This window comes from Acomys minous, assembly GCF_964271855.1.
Source record: "Acomys minous genome assembly, chromosome: 2".
Classification (NCBI taxonomy): domain Eukaryota; kingdom Metazoa; phylum Chordata; class Mammalia; order Rodentia; family Muridae; genus Acomys; species Acomys minous.
In genome coordinates this window covers 131845840-131862480 of record NC_140484.1, presented here as the reverse complement: position 1 = coordinate 131862480, position 16641 = coordinate 131845840, and the positions used below count along the sequence as shown (strand labels likewise).

Genomic DNA, 16641 nt, shown 5'->3' with positions numbered 1-16641 from the left:
CGAAAGGTTATCTTCTGACCTCTACACATGTGCACACACAATCCCCCCACTCTCTCTCTGGGGGGGGGGGGGGTGTTGCTGACTTGTTTTTGTTTATTGAGACAAGGTCTCTCTACATAATAACCAAAGCTGTCTTAAACCTTGCAATGTTCACCAGGCTGGGCTCAAACTTGCAGCAAGCCTCCAGCCTCTGCCTTCTAAGTGCTGGGACGACAGGTGTGCTGAAATAATTGTTCTGGGAGAGGAAGAGCTGATCTGGCCTCCGCTCTAATCTTTGCCTTTCTCTTGTTCTGTATGCCAGGCACCTGCAGAAGCAAACTACACTTGCTAGAATTCCTTGAAAGTCAGCTTAATAGTGGGTACTGACAGCCGGGTGTGGTGGCGCACGCCTTTAATCCCAGCACTCGGGAGGCAGAGGCAGGCGGATTGCTGTGAGTTCGAGGCCAGCCTGGGTCTGCACAGTGAGTCCAGGACAGCTAAGGCTACACAGAGAAACCCTGTCTCGAAAAACCGAAAAAAAAAAAAAAGTAGGTACTGACATGAAACTAGAAGACAGGAAGAAAACAGGCCAGAGTGTTTCTTCCACACTCTGGTTCCAGCAGCATCCTCAGCAACGTGTGAACGTGTGTGCGTGTGTGCGCGCGCGCGTGCGTTGTGTGTGCGTGTGTGCGCCCGTGTGTGTGCGTGCGTGTGTGTGCATGTGTGAACGTGTGTGCACGCGCGCGTGTGTATGAACGTGTGTGTGTGTGTGCGCGCGCATGTGCGTGTGTGTGAACATGTGTGTGTGAGCCTGTATGTGTGTGTGTGTGTTTTCATTGCTATTACAAAATGCTTGACATAAACAACTTGAAGGATTTATTAGCTCATGGTTTTAGGTGTTGTAGCAGGAGAGAGAGAGAGAGAGACAGAGACAGAGAGACAGAGACAGACAGACAGAGAGAGAGAGAGAGAGAGAGAGAGAGAGAGAGAGAGAGAGAGAGAGATCCCACATCAGCCCACATCAGCAGATCTCTTCCTTTGGGGCAGATCTCCCTTTGTTAAGCTTGTCTGGAAAAGCCCCCTCAGAGGCACCCAGAGATGTGCTTTATTAACCTGCAGGCCCTTCTCAGTCCAATCAAGTCAGCAGTCGAGATCAGCTCCGGCAGACACTGCTTGCCAAGTAAACATGAAGACCTGACTGCAGGTCTTTCCCTCATACACAGCCGGGTTGGCGGTGCACCTGTGATCCAGGGCCCTGTTCTGAGGAGGCAGAAACAGGAGGGCCCTTGGGGTTTGCTGGCCAGCCAGTCTAGCCTGTTGGTATAATGTTCTTGTGGAATGTTTACAGTTTGCCCTTGGTCATTCAAATGCTGATTTCTCTACCCCACTCTCTGGTGTCAATTCCATTGCATTGTGAAGTTTATTCTAAGTATCTCCTGTCTCAAGTTTATGTAAACAGGTCACCATTTGTTCTCTGTATTGCCAATAAAAGCCAACTAGCCAATGCTGAGCAAGGCAGAGTGAGACATCCTGGTCCAGTGAGGGGAGGAGAAAGAGCAGGAAGGACAGGAGGGATGCAGGGGGAGAGGACCTGGAAACACCAGGAGAAATGAACTGGACCTAGGAGATGAGTGAAAAAGAAAGTATAATGTGGGAAATCTGAGTGAGAGGCGGCTATGCAAGCTTGGAGTCTTAGGATGGGATAATTATTGCTTAGCATTGTGCTCTACGCTAGTTAAATACACACTAGTCTCTCTGTGGGGATTATTTGGGTATATAGCTGGTTAAGGAGTAACTGCTGATTTATACTAAAATTATAAATCAATATTAAGTATTAATAATCATTCAACATTAGCTAAATCAGTGAGCTACAGGCTCAGGGAGAGACCTTTCTCAAAAACCAAGGTGGAGAAGGACTGAGGGAAACCGATGTGTCTACCTGAGGCGTTTTCCACTAGGTGCACATGTGAATGTGTGTACACGTATGCCCCAACCCCCAAATCGAGTACAGTCCAGAGACTGACCAGCACAGCCTGTGCTTCTGTTGTGTTCTTCCATCTTGAGAAACCGTGTCCCTTCACGTCCCTGCTGGGTTACCCCAGACCTTCAGCTGGAGTACGGCTGCCCACTTCCTCTCCCCCAGGAGAGGTGAAGGCTTCTTACATCTGACCCCCAGGGTTTTTCTCGCATCCCATCTTCCCTTTGGTCACTAACATTTTAACATCAACTTTCCTGGGGCTGGAGAGGAGACCCAGAGGTAAAGAGCTCTGGCTGCCCTTGCAGAGGACCCAGGTTCAGATCCCAGCACCCACATGGTGGTGGCTCACAACCATCCCTAACTGCAGTTCTGGAGCACCTGTAGCCCGCTTCTGACTTCCGTGAGCACCAGGCATGCACAGGGTACACACATGCGTGCAGGTGGAACACTCTAAAACAAAATAAAATAAATATACCTAAACATCAACAGAAAAAGATGGTTTGCCCCTGCCTTCTTCCTGCCTTGCCCCATCTATGATAGAACAGTGAAAGGAAGACCCCCCCTATGGCTACCCAGGAGGGTAAGGCACTGACATAATTGGCATAGTTTTTATAGGAACATAAAATATAAATAAAATTTCATCACATAATCAATTTTATAAAAACAATTAATCATAATCATAATGGGCCTTTTTTTTTTCTTTTTCTTCTTGTGTGTGTGTGTTTTGGTTTTCTGGGGTTTTTTTGTTTGTTTGTTTTTTGTTTTTTGTTTTTTGTTTTTGTTTTGAGACAGGGTCTCACTATATAGCCAGGCAGACCCAGAACTTGCTATATAGACCACGCTGTCCTAAAACTCAGAGAGTTGCCTGCCTCCGTCTTCCAGAGCTGGATAGAGGGTGTGTACCACCTTGCTTAGCGTGCCTCCTCTTTATTGAAAATAAGGCAGTCTGTTAGAATGTTGGCTACTCCTCTCCATCTGGGCCCCTACTTGTCCCCTGTGCCCCATTAGCCCAGGAGTGGGGGACTGAGGTGACTTCAAAAAGACCTGACAGTACAGGCTACGTAATGTCAGCATAGCCAGAACCAGGGCCGGGCTGAGGACTCCAGCTGAGGGGACAGTAACAGATGGGGCTTCAACGCAGGAGCAAAGCAGAGCTCATGGAATCCAGCCAGTTCTGAGAGGGATCAAAGGCTTGGCAGCTCCACCCCCCTCCCCCAAGGCCACGAGGGTAGACACTGGAAAGACAGGAACAGAAAAGTCCCTCAGGAATCTTCAGGAGGGAGGGAGGGCACAGAGGAGGCACAAAACCCAGAGCAGTGCAGGGCAGAAGGGCACTTCTCGGTCTCCGTCCTGTCGGGGCTTGTGTGACGAGAAATGAAAACACAGCCAGTGTCCTCCATCACAAAAGGCCTTTAATAGCCTCTCGTTCAAGGTTCTTTTTGCTCATGTGTCCTGTTGGAGTTGAATACACTATAAGACTTCACGGGACAAGGGCGGCCACAGGTACAACAGGGTGACCTGGATGTAGCCCAGGAGAGAATGTGCCACAAATCATCACTTCACAGAGGGTCACAGGCCTGAGGCTGCCCCAGCCACCCCCTGCCCACCACACACATCAGCTCCCCCTCATCAGAAGGGGTAGCTGTGGACCTAACACTGAGCAGAGACGCCCAGGGAAAACAGTATATCCTGCACTGTCATTTTGTTGTGGACTCCATAGGTCGGCAATCCAGGCCAAGACCCTATCCCCTTACGTAGGCTGCCACCTCACACGACCTCTCTCTACCCACCACCCTTCTTATATCCCTTTCAGTAGTCCCGATGAGGTGGGCAGAGCCTGGCACTAGTCCTTTCCACGTGGGAAACCTGAGGTCAGTGGGGTCTCCTAGGCCACACTTTGGACTGAATAAAACCACCAGTTGGCATTCTTCCTCCCAGGCTATTGGCATTGGCCTGGGCTCCAAATCCTCACCTAGAATGCCCCAGGAGGTGGACCCAGGCAGGACTTTTTGCCAAAGGCTAGCCCAAATCTCACCAATGAGCTGCAAGTGAATCCTCAGGACACTGCAGGCCATGAGGGAGGGGAGCTGGCAGATGGCAGGAGAGCCAGCCTGTCTATTGGGCGCAAAGGCGTCCTGTTGTGCACATGGACATCCCATAGGTGTGGAAGTGGAATCCTAGGAGAGTCACTCAACGAAGCCTTGCTTCAGATGTCTCTGAGGAGTCCTTCCTCTCTAGTGCATCTCTTACATGAACCTGGATTCCTGCCCCTTGGCTCTGTATAAAGAAGCCAGCCCTAGTTTCTCCTCCCATTGGGCCTTGCCTGAGAATCAGTCCTGAGTGGACGTTGGGCCTGGCTTCTTGCTCCATGGTCCCCACACAACACTCGACAATGTCAGAGCCAAACCCTACCTTCCCCCAAGCACCAGGCGCAGCCCGCATCACACTCACTGCCAAGTGTCAAGAGTGGGTCAACTAGAAAGCAAATGGACGCTTGGGCCTGGTGACCTGAGTTCCAACACAAACTATGCTGGAGTCGCCCCAACCCACAGAAACAAGAAGAGAACCTGTGCTTGCTGGTCTAAGATCAAACCTCAGAATGGTGGTTTGAAGGTTTTCTTCAGAGCAGAGTTTTAAAAGTGAAACCTCAATAGATAAGAGAGTTAAAAGCAGTTATTCTGGAGGAAGTAGGCCTGAGGGGAGGGCTGGAGACTCTGCCTCCCTCCCCTTCCCCAGTTTCCCCTGGCAGCAGCCCCGGCAGAGGCTGTGTGGAACACCAACGGGTGGGCCTGGTCTGCATGTGACAGTGGGTCCCAGGGACCTGTGCTTTGACTTTGACCTCCCTTGTGGGGGGTGACAAGTTGGTAATGTTGAGGGAGGGTGCTTCTGCTTCCACAGGCCTCCCTTTGAAGCTAGTGTGCATGGGGGTGGCGGAAGTGTGGATCTGCCCCTACCAGTAGGCTGCTGTGGGCCAGAAGACAGGGCAGAAGTTATGGAGCTGCCTGGACCAAGCCCAAGACAGGCTGTGTGGATTAAAAAAAAAAAAAAAATCAGAAGTCTAATTTGGTCCTAATGTTTAAAAAGAGTAAATATCAGAACAGACACAAGACTGTGTCCTAGGAGCTCAAGGTCAGAGCCTAGCCCCTCTCTGATGGGAGGGACACACACACACACACACATACACACACACACACACACACACACACACACACACACGTCTTAGCCATTGGTGGGAGAGAGCTGCCCCTGGGATGTAGCATCCACGAGTGGATCAGCTGGGGCTCAGCTCTCAGAGCAAGAGAACTGGACACTCCCAGAGGTCTCCCTCTGAGGAGCTGCTATGGTTCTGTCATCCAGGATGAGAGCTTTTACTTAGAAGAGGCAACATCTGTTTCCTCTTGTCTTGGGTGGCACAATAGTGGGTTCAGCTCCCTGACCTATGCTCAGAGCCCAGGTTTCTTGACTTCTGTGGGGCTCTGGGAGGTGAGTAAGTCCAGGCCCAAGATGTTCCTCCCCACCCTTCTATGACTGGCAACATCCATGCCTTCTGTGTGTTGGTTGCTAGGACCCACCCTTGGACAATAGCACCTACAGTCCTCCTCCCTGCCCCAGTATGGTTACCAAAGCCACAATGGCTGATTGTCCTTGTGGCTGATCTCAAATCAAGACAAAAGACAGAGACTGGCAAACAGAAGGCTCATTCCACAGCAAGCTTCCTGTGTGACCTCGGGCCTTGGGCCTGCAGGGACAGGGCCACATTTGGCAGCAAGGGTGCAGCCTTTAGAGTGCTGGCTCCTGGCCCTCATCCTCACCTCAAACTCAGCAACCCCTCAAATAAAGCAAACAACGGCTATTGTTCCAGTCAGTAGGGACTAAGAGGTGCCCCTGGGGACTTTCAGGACATGGGCCCTTTCACTGCACCAGGTGGGAATCGGGTTGTCAGCCACCCTTCAAGGGGAACCAGCTTTGCTTTAAAGCTGAAGTGATGGCGGGGTCCAGCCAGGCAAGCCATTCTTTATCTTTCTGGGAAGTGAATTCCTCTCTTGGCTGGGGCACTGTGCAAGTGTAGTCGCCCTGGATTGATAAGCCAAAGCATGCTCTTCCTGCCCAGATTGGCATCAACATGTACCCTTTGGTCTACTGGAAAGTCCCAGTGTGGGCTGTTTGGTGGCACAAGTCCCAGGCCATCAGTTCAGGAAAAGCCAATACCACTGCATGGCGCCTGGAACTTCACGGAGCTCTCTCCTGGCTCCAGTTCCCACCCCCAGTGCTGCCTGACCAGGAACACTCCAGGACCGAGAGAAACACTGGGTCCTATCATGGGATCGGGGTGAGGCATGGTGTCTAGAGCAGACCAGAGGCCTAGACAAGGGATCTAGGTCTCCTGTTGAAGAGAAGACCAAAGGAAGACATCAACCCATGTATCTCACATAGTATGGCAGCACACTACTGTGGAGTAGGGGCAAATGACACTGAACTCTAGCCTCCTGCAGTATAATTTCCTGGGTGGGTTCGAATCCACCTGGAAGGGACACTGTATTCAAACTCACACTGAGGCACTATGTGGACAAGCTGTGGCCAGCATGGTCAGAACTGTCCTCTATCTTTTCCCTGGCCAGAAGCTTTCTCTAAGCAGGGACTCTAGGGAGAAAGCCATCTCCGTGTCTCAGCATAAAAGAACAGAGCTGTCATCAAAGGACGCTTGGGCTGGAATCCAACTTGATCACTGCTTTTAGGCAAGGCTGGCTCAAAACACACAGAGGCTCTGACACTTCTTCCCTGCAGGTGGAGAAATTTCAGTCCATCTGTGAGATGAACCCAAAGGGCGAGTGGGGAGCTGAAGTGCAGAAAGCTCAAAAAATCTGACCGAGTGAGACCCGTTGCTTGTACAAGTTAAGGATGTGGGAGAGGAGGGGTTAACCCAAATGCTAAAGGGCCTTGTGTCCGCTCCAAAGGTTTTAGTAGAAGCCAGGGGCAGGCACATGCTTGCCTTACACCGTTCAAGATTTTAATCAATTCTATAGGTGCAAAAGAGACATATGGCTGGGGCTGGACGTCAGGAGAGCCAGCAGTTAGGATCTCAAGGCCGGTCATTAGAATGTGACTGCCCCCAAGCTGGCCGTTCGAATCTGGGAAGAGGTGCCTCAAGTTGACTTCTTGAGATTTAAAAGATGCAGGGCCAGTGGGCCTGAACCACTTCACCATGAGAAATAATTACAATCACTGGGCACGATGGGGTCCAATCTGTATAATAAATGTGAAGCCAGGAGTGCTGGGACATGCTTGTGTAATCCCAGCACCTGAGCCAAGAGGATCAGGAATTCAAAGTAAGTCTCAGCTACATAGTGAATTCCTGGCTAGCCTGGGCTACATGAGACTCTGTTCCAAAAACAAACCAAAGCTGTGGTCTCCCTTCTCAGGCAAGGATAGAACTAAGAAACCAGGCACAGAAGTGCAGATGAGAGCCTCTTGCCCTGCTAGCCAATATATTTGATAAACCCATGGTTGTCCACACACTCCTTGTGCAAATCTCAGCAAACACAGGCTCTGGGACAGAGGTCACAAAGGCTGTGGCCACAACTTGAGACCAGACAAGCCGACTAGGTCCAAGGACAGCCCTTCCTGTGCTCTGCCCAGCCCTGAGTCCTCTGAGGTACCACAAACCTCCTCTGAAGGCAGATGGAACAGTTGGCAGCCCCAGCTCCACCAGACAGACCAGAAGTTCTGAGAGTCACACATTTACAGAAACCAGAACCGGAAACTCTTAGGATCATCTGGTCTACCTCTTGGTTTTCCAACAAGAAACCGAGGCCCAAAGAGGGGAGGGAAGGAACTGGCCCTCAGTCACACAACAAGCTGGCATCAAAGACAAAACAAGGATGTCCTTGAGCACTTTCTGTTTTACCACCTGTCTGCCCTGTTACCCTGAGAGACACCCCCGTAAAGTCACACTAACACCAGCTGATGGATACGGGGTACCCATGACTCTGGGTTCTAATGGGATCAACTCCTCCAGGAGAGGAGCTTGCTGCCTTCCTACTGGGGAGTGCATCTCTATGGATGCCACCTTCTGGGAACGGGACCCCTTAAAAGCACAAATGGTAGCCTCAGGCACCTCTCTCTCTCTCTCCTAGCTTATAGAGCCAAGTCCCTGGAGAACTACTAGATGAAGCTGGAAGACATGGTGGCCTCAGCGGCCTGTGGCCCTCCATCCTTACTTCCTGAATTCCTTACTTACATCCACTAAGGAAGAGAAGGATGCATGCTCACCTCCCTGCCCTGCCCCAGCTCTTAAACCCCTGCTCAGAAAAATCTCAGTAGCTTTGGCTTGCTGCTAGGGGCTGGTGTTTGTTAACAGCCCTCTTCCCCTCTCTGTGCCCGCACACAAAATGCAACAAAGCTGAGATGTCTCATGCTATCCATACGGACAATGCACAGGCTCTGTAGCCTGCCTCAATCTAGGTGTCTGCTGGTTAGAAAGTTAGTCCATTGCTCTTCACTCCTGGGGTCTATGTGCCTCTCCCATGAGACACAGGGACATGGACCAAGGATGAGGGTGGAGGAGGAGGAGTCTCTGGTGGGCCTGAACCACACACACACACACACACATCATGGAGAATCTATTCACAGTCCTGCCCTTTCCCGCCTTCAATACAGTTATCTTTTAGCTGCCAAAACTGTCACCTCCTGGGACTGCAGACATCTTCTTGTGTGTCTTGAGTAATCTTGCCCAACCCCTCCACATCTTTGTACCCACCATCACCATGGCCTTCCGGCCCCCACTCTTCCCTTTCTGCTCCCCATCTCAAGCCAAATCCCAAGGCCAGGTAGGGTGGCCTTTCCGGAAATGAGCGTGAAAAGGGGGTGGACAGGCGATCGCAGAGAGATGGCTGAGAGGGTGTGTGCTGTGGTCCTGCTGGCATGGTGATGTGAGGCCAGTTCTGAGGCCAGAGGCTCATCACCGAGACTTGGAAGACCACTGGGGCCTCGTGGTAGAAACTGGAAGATCAAAAGGGAGCGGGGGTGGGGTGGGGGACCAGAACGGGAAGGAGACGAGAAAGCATCTGAGTGCAAACGTGATCCTGGAGCTGCCAGGGTGAAGGCTGGCCCCAGTCTATCTGTTGTTGAGGTGTGGAGAGCCGGTGCCATCATCCTCTTCGTCTTTGTCATCCTTAATGCCTTTCAGCCTCTGGCGGGCAAAGTCCTCAAATACAATGTCGTCATCACTAGTGAGAGAGACAAGGAAAATGACTTGTGTTTGCAGGGGTAGACCCCGGGGAGACTCAGAGGCCTGGCCAGGTGCCTCTGACAGCACCACTCTCTAGGGTCTCTGGGATGACCTCAGGCAGAAAGGCTTGCCAGGCTGCCCAGCCACCATTTACACACCCAGCTGGTGGCTGTGGGGATTGCCCTGCACAAACTACAAGAAGCCAAGAAGCGGCCTCTCAGCATATAAGGGCTAGAAAAGTGACCCAGCTCCTGAAGGGATGGAGAAGGTAAGTGGGGGCAGCAAGAGAGTTCTGCAAGGGAACCCTCAAAGGATAGCCCCCCAAAACCCCATTTCACCCCTCAAAGTCAAACCAACAAGAGTGCTGTAGGAAGCATGCCTGTTTCAACCAGGAAGTTGGTCCTGAAGAAGAGAAAGCCTACAACAGGCCAGAAGTACTAGCTCACATGCTATCCACAGAGACTCTAGTTAGGAGGGGGATTTTTGAGCAGGAGGTGGGAAAATCTATATGGGGACGGGGGGGGGGGGAGGGGGAAGGGCAGGGGGGGAGATGCTTGGTTAGGGTTGCAGGACTAAGGACTGTTTCTTTCCACCAAGTCACTTGGGCACATGAAATCCCCTGCCACCCCACCCCATCTCTCACCACCCTCCCAACCCCCGTAGAGTTCAGCCAGCTGAATGGGCTTCCTCTTAGGGCAACTTGAAACTCCCGCTTCCCAGAGCGCTCCAAAGAGTCAAGGTTTATAGGGAGCTGGAGGGAGAAAGCAGCCTGGCCCCAGAGGTGATTCAAGCCCTGGAACCAGGTCCTCTTCCTCTGGCCATTGTTTGGTGCCCCATGGCCTTCCACCGCTGCAGGGGAATCCGAATCGTTTGGTCCTCGGGGCCACAGAAGTGACAGCGCCCAGACACCTTCTCCACCCTACAGGCAGCCTCCAACTGGCATAGGTCAGGTGAGAGAGGGAAGCCCCAGGGGCTGAACCAGCCTCGTGCCAGCCAGTTGAGTGGGTGCTGCGGATGGACGGACTGACTGACGAACGTGCAAGGAAGACAGACCCCACCAATGCGGGAGGAAGAGGAAGAGGCAACGGAGGGTCCTTCAAGTCACATGCAGGCAAGCAGGTTGCTGAAGAGGCGAGCAGAAGTGGCTCTCAGCAGACAGGTTAGACCAGCTGCTCCTCGGAGGTTAATAAGCATTTATGCAAATGACCCCCTCCACCTCTCCGGTCCCACCTCCCAGCCCCACCCCCAGACATCACAGACAGGCAGGTTCAGCTTACTTGGTGTCAAGCTCTATGAGATTGGTGTCTACTGGAGTCTCGCTCTCTGGAACTGAACATACACAAGGCTTGTGAGGCACCCGGGGGTTAGTAGGGGTGCAGGATGAGAGGTGAGGAATGGGACAAGGACCCCACCACCACCATCCTGGGACTGTCCAGATAAGATGGACAACGAAGGAAGGTGTGTGGGAAGGCCTCCCAGGTCAACAGCAGCAGATGCAGGGGTGGAGGCACCCTTGCCCACTGAAGACCCTGCAGGAGACAGGTCTCCAACGTGAGACACACTCATTTCTTGCTTGCCTGGGTTCCGTTGACTTTAAGAAGATCATTTTTGCCGCCCTGGCTGGCCACAAACTTGTAATCCTCCTGCCTCATACACCTCCTTCTGCTGTGATTGTGGGCACAGCACGTGCTGTCATGCCTGGCTGGTTTTTTTTTTCTCTGAATTTGGAGTGCCATCTGTGGCGTCTCATAGTCTGCTTATAGGCGCAGACTGCATTTGTGACACCAAGTGTAACAGTGGAATATGGTCCCTTTCACTGGAATATGGCCAATCTGTTACCACTTTCGAAATTCAGCCAACATGGAGACTGAAAAATGGCTCCGCTCTTAAGAGTACTGGGTCTTCTGGTTGTGGGCTCAATTCCTAGCACCCACAGGGCATCTAGTCACCATCTGTAACTCTAGTCTCAGTGATCTAATGCCCTCTTCTGGCCTATTGAGGGCACTGTTTGCACGTAGTACACAGGCATATATACTGGCAAAACACCCATACTCATAAAATGAAATTTAAAAAAAAAAAATTTTTTTTTCTTTTGGTTTTTTAAGACAGAGTTTCTCTGTGTAACATCCTTGGCTGTCCTGGAACTCTCATTGTAGACCAGGCTGGCCTCGAACTCACAGAGATCCCCCTGCCTCTGTCTCCCGAGTTCTGGGGTTAAAGGCGTGTGCCGCCACCACCACACCTGACTAAATAAACATAGTTTTAAATGAAAAATTCAAAATCCCCCAATATGGCTTAGTCCTCCACTCCCAGCCTCCCTCTCCCACAGAGAACAGGTGTCAGGTTTCTCTGTCTCCCAGTTGGGTCAAAAGCAAATACTAGTTATGTTGTGGGCCCCAGCAAGACTGCGAGCTTGGGAAAGGAGATACTGGGCCAGAGGCTAACCCAGAAAGAAGTGGGGTGTTGGGATAACAGGTAAACCCCACCCCAGTGACCCATGGGTCCCACTCACCTTCCCGGTGTGGGGGCTCCTCTTTAGGCTTGGGGTGCATTAAGGTAAAAGGCAGTTCCACAGCCACGTCACTGAAACACATAGCCAACTCAGTGAGCCCGGAGGGAGCCTCAGGCTTTGAGGTCTGATGCCCTGTCAGTCTGAGGCCTGGGGAGGTCATAGAGAAGCAACTGCACCCTAGTTCTGACCTTTGCCTCTTCTCCTGTCTTTAGAAAGAGATACAAGTCCTACCCACCCACTCCTGCACCCCCCAACCCCAGCCTCCCCTCCCCCATGCCCCAAAAGAAACAGAAATCCCCCTTGTTTTAAGGATTGTCTGATTGCCATGGGCTGGGGACCATGCTAACTGGGGACTCACACCATGGTCAGTAGGTAACCAAGGAATCCTGGGGGCCCTCTACACTTCAAATCACCATGGCCTCCTGACACTGCCCTTCCCAATTCCCCCCCCCCCCCCGATCCTACCCACCCCATCTCCCAACACTCCTATAAAGGTGTTCGGGTGACTCCAGGTCCCTGCCCACTACAAGGTTCAGGGACTGGGGTTCAGACCTGTCCACACCATGTGCAGATTCTAACACCTCATGTGTGTGCGTGTGAGAGGGAGAGCTGGCCATCAGCCATTGTTAGTGACCAGGCTCTTCCCCTGACCTTATCCCTGACAGACAGGTTGAGGATAAGAGCAGATGCTTACACGGTACAGGGTGTACCCAGGACTGTTCCAAGGCCTTCATTAGAGCAACTCTGACAATCCTCACAACAACCCTACTACTGTGATGGCCTAGACAGGGACCAGGAAGCTGAGGTGCCCGTAGAGTAAGTCTCTCGCCTCAGGCTGCACAGCTACTAGGTGGTGAGTGAAGAACGGCTCTGGCTCCACCATTCATCCCCTTAGCCACCAGATGATAAACAGAATTGGGAGACTGATTGAAAGTAGCCCCGCAGGCTCCTCTCTGTGGAAAGGAGGCATCGTCCAAGGAGAGCCTCCCTAAAATTATGAATGCCTCCAGGACACACAACCACATTTTTCCTGACCCTGTCGCTCAGAGCCAGCTGGGAGGGAGGAAGGGACTGCGGTGTGCTGAGCTGGTAGAAGCCAGAACAAGGCAGCCTTCACTGAAGCCATACTGGATGTGACTGGAAGGACTTGGTTCTTGCTTCTGCCAGGCTGGGGGTAGTTAGGCCACCGCTGTCTCCCCTTCTGCGATTCCAGTGTGCTATACAAACCTGGCCTCAAGTCTGGCCTCATAAACCCTTTGCTGGATGGCACTGAACAAGATAGAATTAGCTCTTGAAGCACTCAGATTCCATAGGATGAGTCACAGCATCATCGTGTGACAACAGGAGGTCCCACTGATCATGGGCACACACACCCCTGAGCTGTCTGTCATCTTGCTGCACGGGCAACTGATTGCAGTTAGCCATGAGATCTCAGTGGAGTAGAAGTTTGAAAGCCACTAAGAATACAGCATATCTCTGAAGCATCCTAGGATTCAGGTCAGTAATTCAAGTGGCCCTCATAGAGGCCACTGCCCAGATCACTGTTGTCTACAAAGGGTCCTGTCACTTGAGTGGAGAGGAAAGCTGGTCGGGGCATTCTGCTAGGAGCCACATCTCTGCCCCACCTCACGCCCCCCACTCCATCCAGGTACAGTTCCGGCTGCAGCACATCCCCAGCCTGCGGTCTGAGGTGACCCCTAGATTCTTCCCTCCCAGGCCCCTGTGGTTCCGATCAGCTGAGCCTGTGACCCCGGGGACCTCCAGGAAGATGGACAAAGCAGACAAAGGAAGGACTTTACCTGCATGCAAGGTCTCCCAACAGGCTGAGTGGGCCAGAGGAGCAGAAGAAGCGGCAGGACAGAGTGCAGAGAGGGAGAAAAGAGAAACGGCATTCACTCACCACGCTGCCACCCTGCCACAGAAGACCCAAAGAACACGCCCCACCCCCACCCCTACCCCTGTGCAGCTGACGTCTCATCTAGGGCACCGAGGGGCGGGCTGCCTTGCAGATCCCTGCGTCCCAGGACCTTCATCCGTAGGAACTAATTCCCCACTCCCAGGCTATCTAATGGCAGATGGAAGACTTTGGGGGTCACTAGGATGTAGGAAGACTGTGGGTCCTGCAAGGTCACAGAACACAGGATTGGCCGCTGGGCTTAGAAACACTGTGTAATACAAAGTCGGTGTTAACACTGCCAGCCGCAGAGACAATATTCTTTGTTCTATTGAGTCAGGTATGATACAGTCCAGGCTGACCTCAAACTCGCTATGCGGCCAAGAGTGGCCTTGGATGCCTGCTGTCCTGCTTCTCCCTCCCAGCTACGGCAGCAGAGTTGTGCAGCGTCCTTGCCTTGGAGACACTGCCCTAACAAATGCTATTCAGTTCTTCAGGAGAACTGTTTACGCCTCATTCTCCTCATCTACAGAAGGGGAAAGTCAGCCAAGTTAGCAACCTCCCAATGCAGCTCTGGGTTTCTCAGTCTCTAAGAGAGGTGTGTGTGTGTGTGTGTGTGTGTGTGTGTGTGTGTGTGTGTGTAGCTCTGGGTTTCTCAGTCTCTAAGAGAGGGGTGTGTGTGTGTGTGTGTGTGTGTGTGTGTGTAGCTCTGGGTTTCTCAGTCTCTAAGAGAGGGGTGTGTGTGTGTGTGTGTGTGTGTGTGTGTGTGTGTGTGTGTAGCTCTGGGTTTCTCAGTCTCTAAGAGAGGGGTGTGTGTGTGTGTGTGTGTGTGTGTGTGTGTGTGTGTGTGTGTGTGTGTGTATGTGAGCCCATGTAGCCATGTAGGCCTGAGTCACACACAATACACAGTCTGAGGACACCCCGACTCAAAATAGCCTGTGCCCAATCCTCAGATCCAGACCCAGGGCCTAGGCTAAAGAGGAGGAGAAAGGCAGAGAGATGAAGGGGAGGAAGAGCCTCAGCCAGTGGAGGAGGTGGGGGGAGCCAGAGGGAGAAAGAAAAGAGCAAGTTCTTAAGTCCCATCTCCTCCTCTTCCTCCTCAGGAAGATGCAGCTGAAAGGCCAGAAGAGGCAGGATGGGGCATGGGGGGGCGGGGGAGATGTAGGGGGGCTTGGGGCAGCTGGACTTACCCGCCCCGAGACACCACCAGCTTCACTTTCACTTTGTAAGAAACAATGATCCCCAGGATCTCACGGTTGGCACCTTCCCTCAACCTGTAGGGAGACAGGGAAGCTGGTCCTTGGGGTTCCCCGGCGTGTGGGATGTGGTAGGCAGTGCACTGTGACGTGAGGCGTGTCCATGCCTCTCCTGAACCACCAGGTCCAACAAAGGTGGGAAAGGGAGCTGCGCCAGTGTGCCGGAACTTGCAGCCCGGGTAACCCATAAGCAGAAAAGACCCACGGTGAGAGCCGAGAAGCCAGGGGTGGCTGGGAGCCAGGGTAGCATGGGAAGGACGCGTTCGGGAGGTGATCCCTCATTGGGGCGGTGGGGAGGGCGGGGGAGGGCACTGATGGCAAGTTGTATATGAGTCAGAGTCAAAAAGGGACAAAGAGCTTGTCGGTAGGTAAGTGGGAAGCCTACAAGGGGTGATAATGTGATAACGGTCTAGCTTGAACCAAGAGTCTAAGCTGGGAATTGTGGTCTCAGGTACCACAGACGGAGACCAAATCCCGTACAGAGAGCCAGATGTCATCAGAGGGGAGGGGACAGGAGACCCCTCACAGCTGTCTAGACTCTTCTAGAGTGGGGCAACCCTGAAGGCTCCGTGATGGCCACGGAACAAGGTGGTCTTATGTTGCCACACGTGAAGGGGCCCTTGTAGCTACATAACCAGTTCGCCACCTCTCCCCCAGCCTCTCCAAGTCCCCATTTATCTCCTTCCAAGACCCTTCTAGAAGCCACTCTCTCCCCTCCAGCCTCAACGGCATCAGAGACACACTCAATCTGTGTTCAGGACTCTAGGCTGAGAGCTGCCAATTCTTGCAGGAAGCTTTTCCAGTTGTTTCCCCCAGAGTCAAGTGATGGGGCCCATTTGTCTTTGACTGGATAGGCAGGATTAAAGCGACAGCCTCTCTGGCTAGCCACACTCTGGGGGACAGGCCCTATTAAGAATGGGGGGGGGGAGCCTGGGACTTGGAGGTGGGGGGCATGGGGGGAGGGGTGGTCCTTACAGAGTGCTGGAAGCCAGATTTGTGTCTTCGTGCTTGAGTTTCCCATCCAGGGCAAGTCCCCTCTTCTCTCGGTTGTTGGCCAGGAAGGGAGTCAGTGTGTAGACCTTGCAGAAAGTTGAGCTGGGTGCCACAGTATCACTGGGAAGTAGAGACGCAGCATGAAGATGCCAGCCCTAACCCAGCCAAGATGTCTGGCCTGGCCCTGTTCCAAAACTCCCTTCGCCAGCAGCCTCCATATCCCAGATGCAGGGGCCACTTGGGCCAGGCCCAGCTCTGGCAAGAAGCCCACTGCCACCAGAAAGAGGACGGGCACACCACACAAGCAGGACTGTTCCTGGGCTAGGAGCGGCCACAATGCACCTTTAAACAGAGCATTTATTTTTACTATTTATTTAATGGCTAAGAGTTTATTTATGTGCATGTGTGGTGCATATGAGGGTATGTGCGCCACATGCGTGCAAGTGCCCTCAAAAGCCGGAAGAGCACGTCACATCCCCTGGAAGTGGAGTTACAAGCTGTTGTGAGCTGCCTCACGTGGGTGCTGGAAAATGACCCCTGGTCCTTTGGAAGAACAGCAAGTGCTCTTAACTGCTCAGCCACCTCCCCAGCCCACATTTACTTTTAAAAGCATCACCACATACAGACCATGAGTAAAGCTACTGAACGTCTGGAAGCCCCTGCCTAGGTTCTACCATTGAAACTTTACTTGCTGTAATGCGAACCTACCGGTCACGTACTGGTACTTCCACTGTTCATGCTTGCCTGCTCTCCCTTTTTCAAAACTGAGATGGGTGCAGGCAACGAACCCTGGGGCAGCCA

At 52.5% G+C, this 16641-nt stretch overlaps 1 protein-coding gene across 8 annotated transcripts in view; it reads right to left on the bottom strand.

Moving 5' to 3' along the window:
* Positions 1-3349: 3349 nt before the first annotated feature.
* ARRB1 (arrestin beta 1) overlaps positions 3350-16641 on the bottom strand; it is a 74132-nt gene continuing 60840 nt past the window's right edge. For 5 of the 8 annotated variants that reach the window (XM_084774017.1, XM_084774020.1, XM_084774018.1 and 2 more), the window contains exons 11-17: positions 15823-15960; positions 14782-14865; positions 13497-13520; positions 11698-11768; positions 10463-10514; positions 6776-9183; positions 3350-6736 (exon numbers count right to left, since the gene is read on the bottom strand). In XM_084774017.1, the coding sequence (XP_084630143.1) occupies positions 9072-9183; positions 10463-10514; positions 11698-11768; positions 13497-13520; positions 14782-14865; positions 15823-15960 (481 nt within the window). In that variant the 3' untranslated portion in view covers positions 3350-6736; positions 6776-9071. Of the gene's footprint in view, positions 6737-6775; positions 9184-9858; positions 10309-10462; positions 10515-11697; positions 11769-13496; positions 13521-14781; positions 14866-15822; positions 15961-16641 lie in introns of those variants that run through there. The other 3 variants (XM_084774015.1, XM_084774019.1, XM_084774021.1) reach the window with 2 other exon arrangements.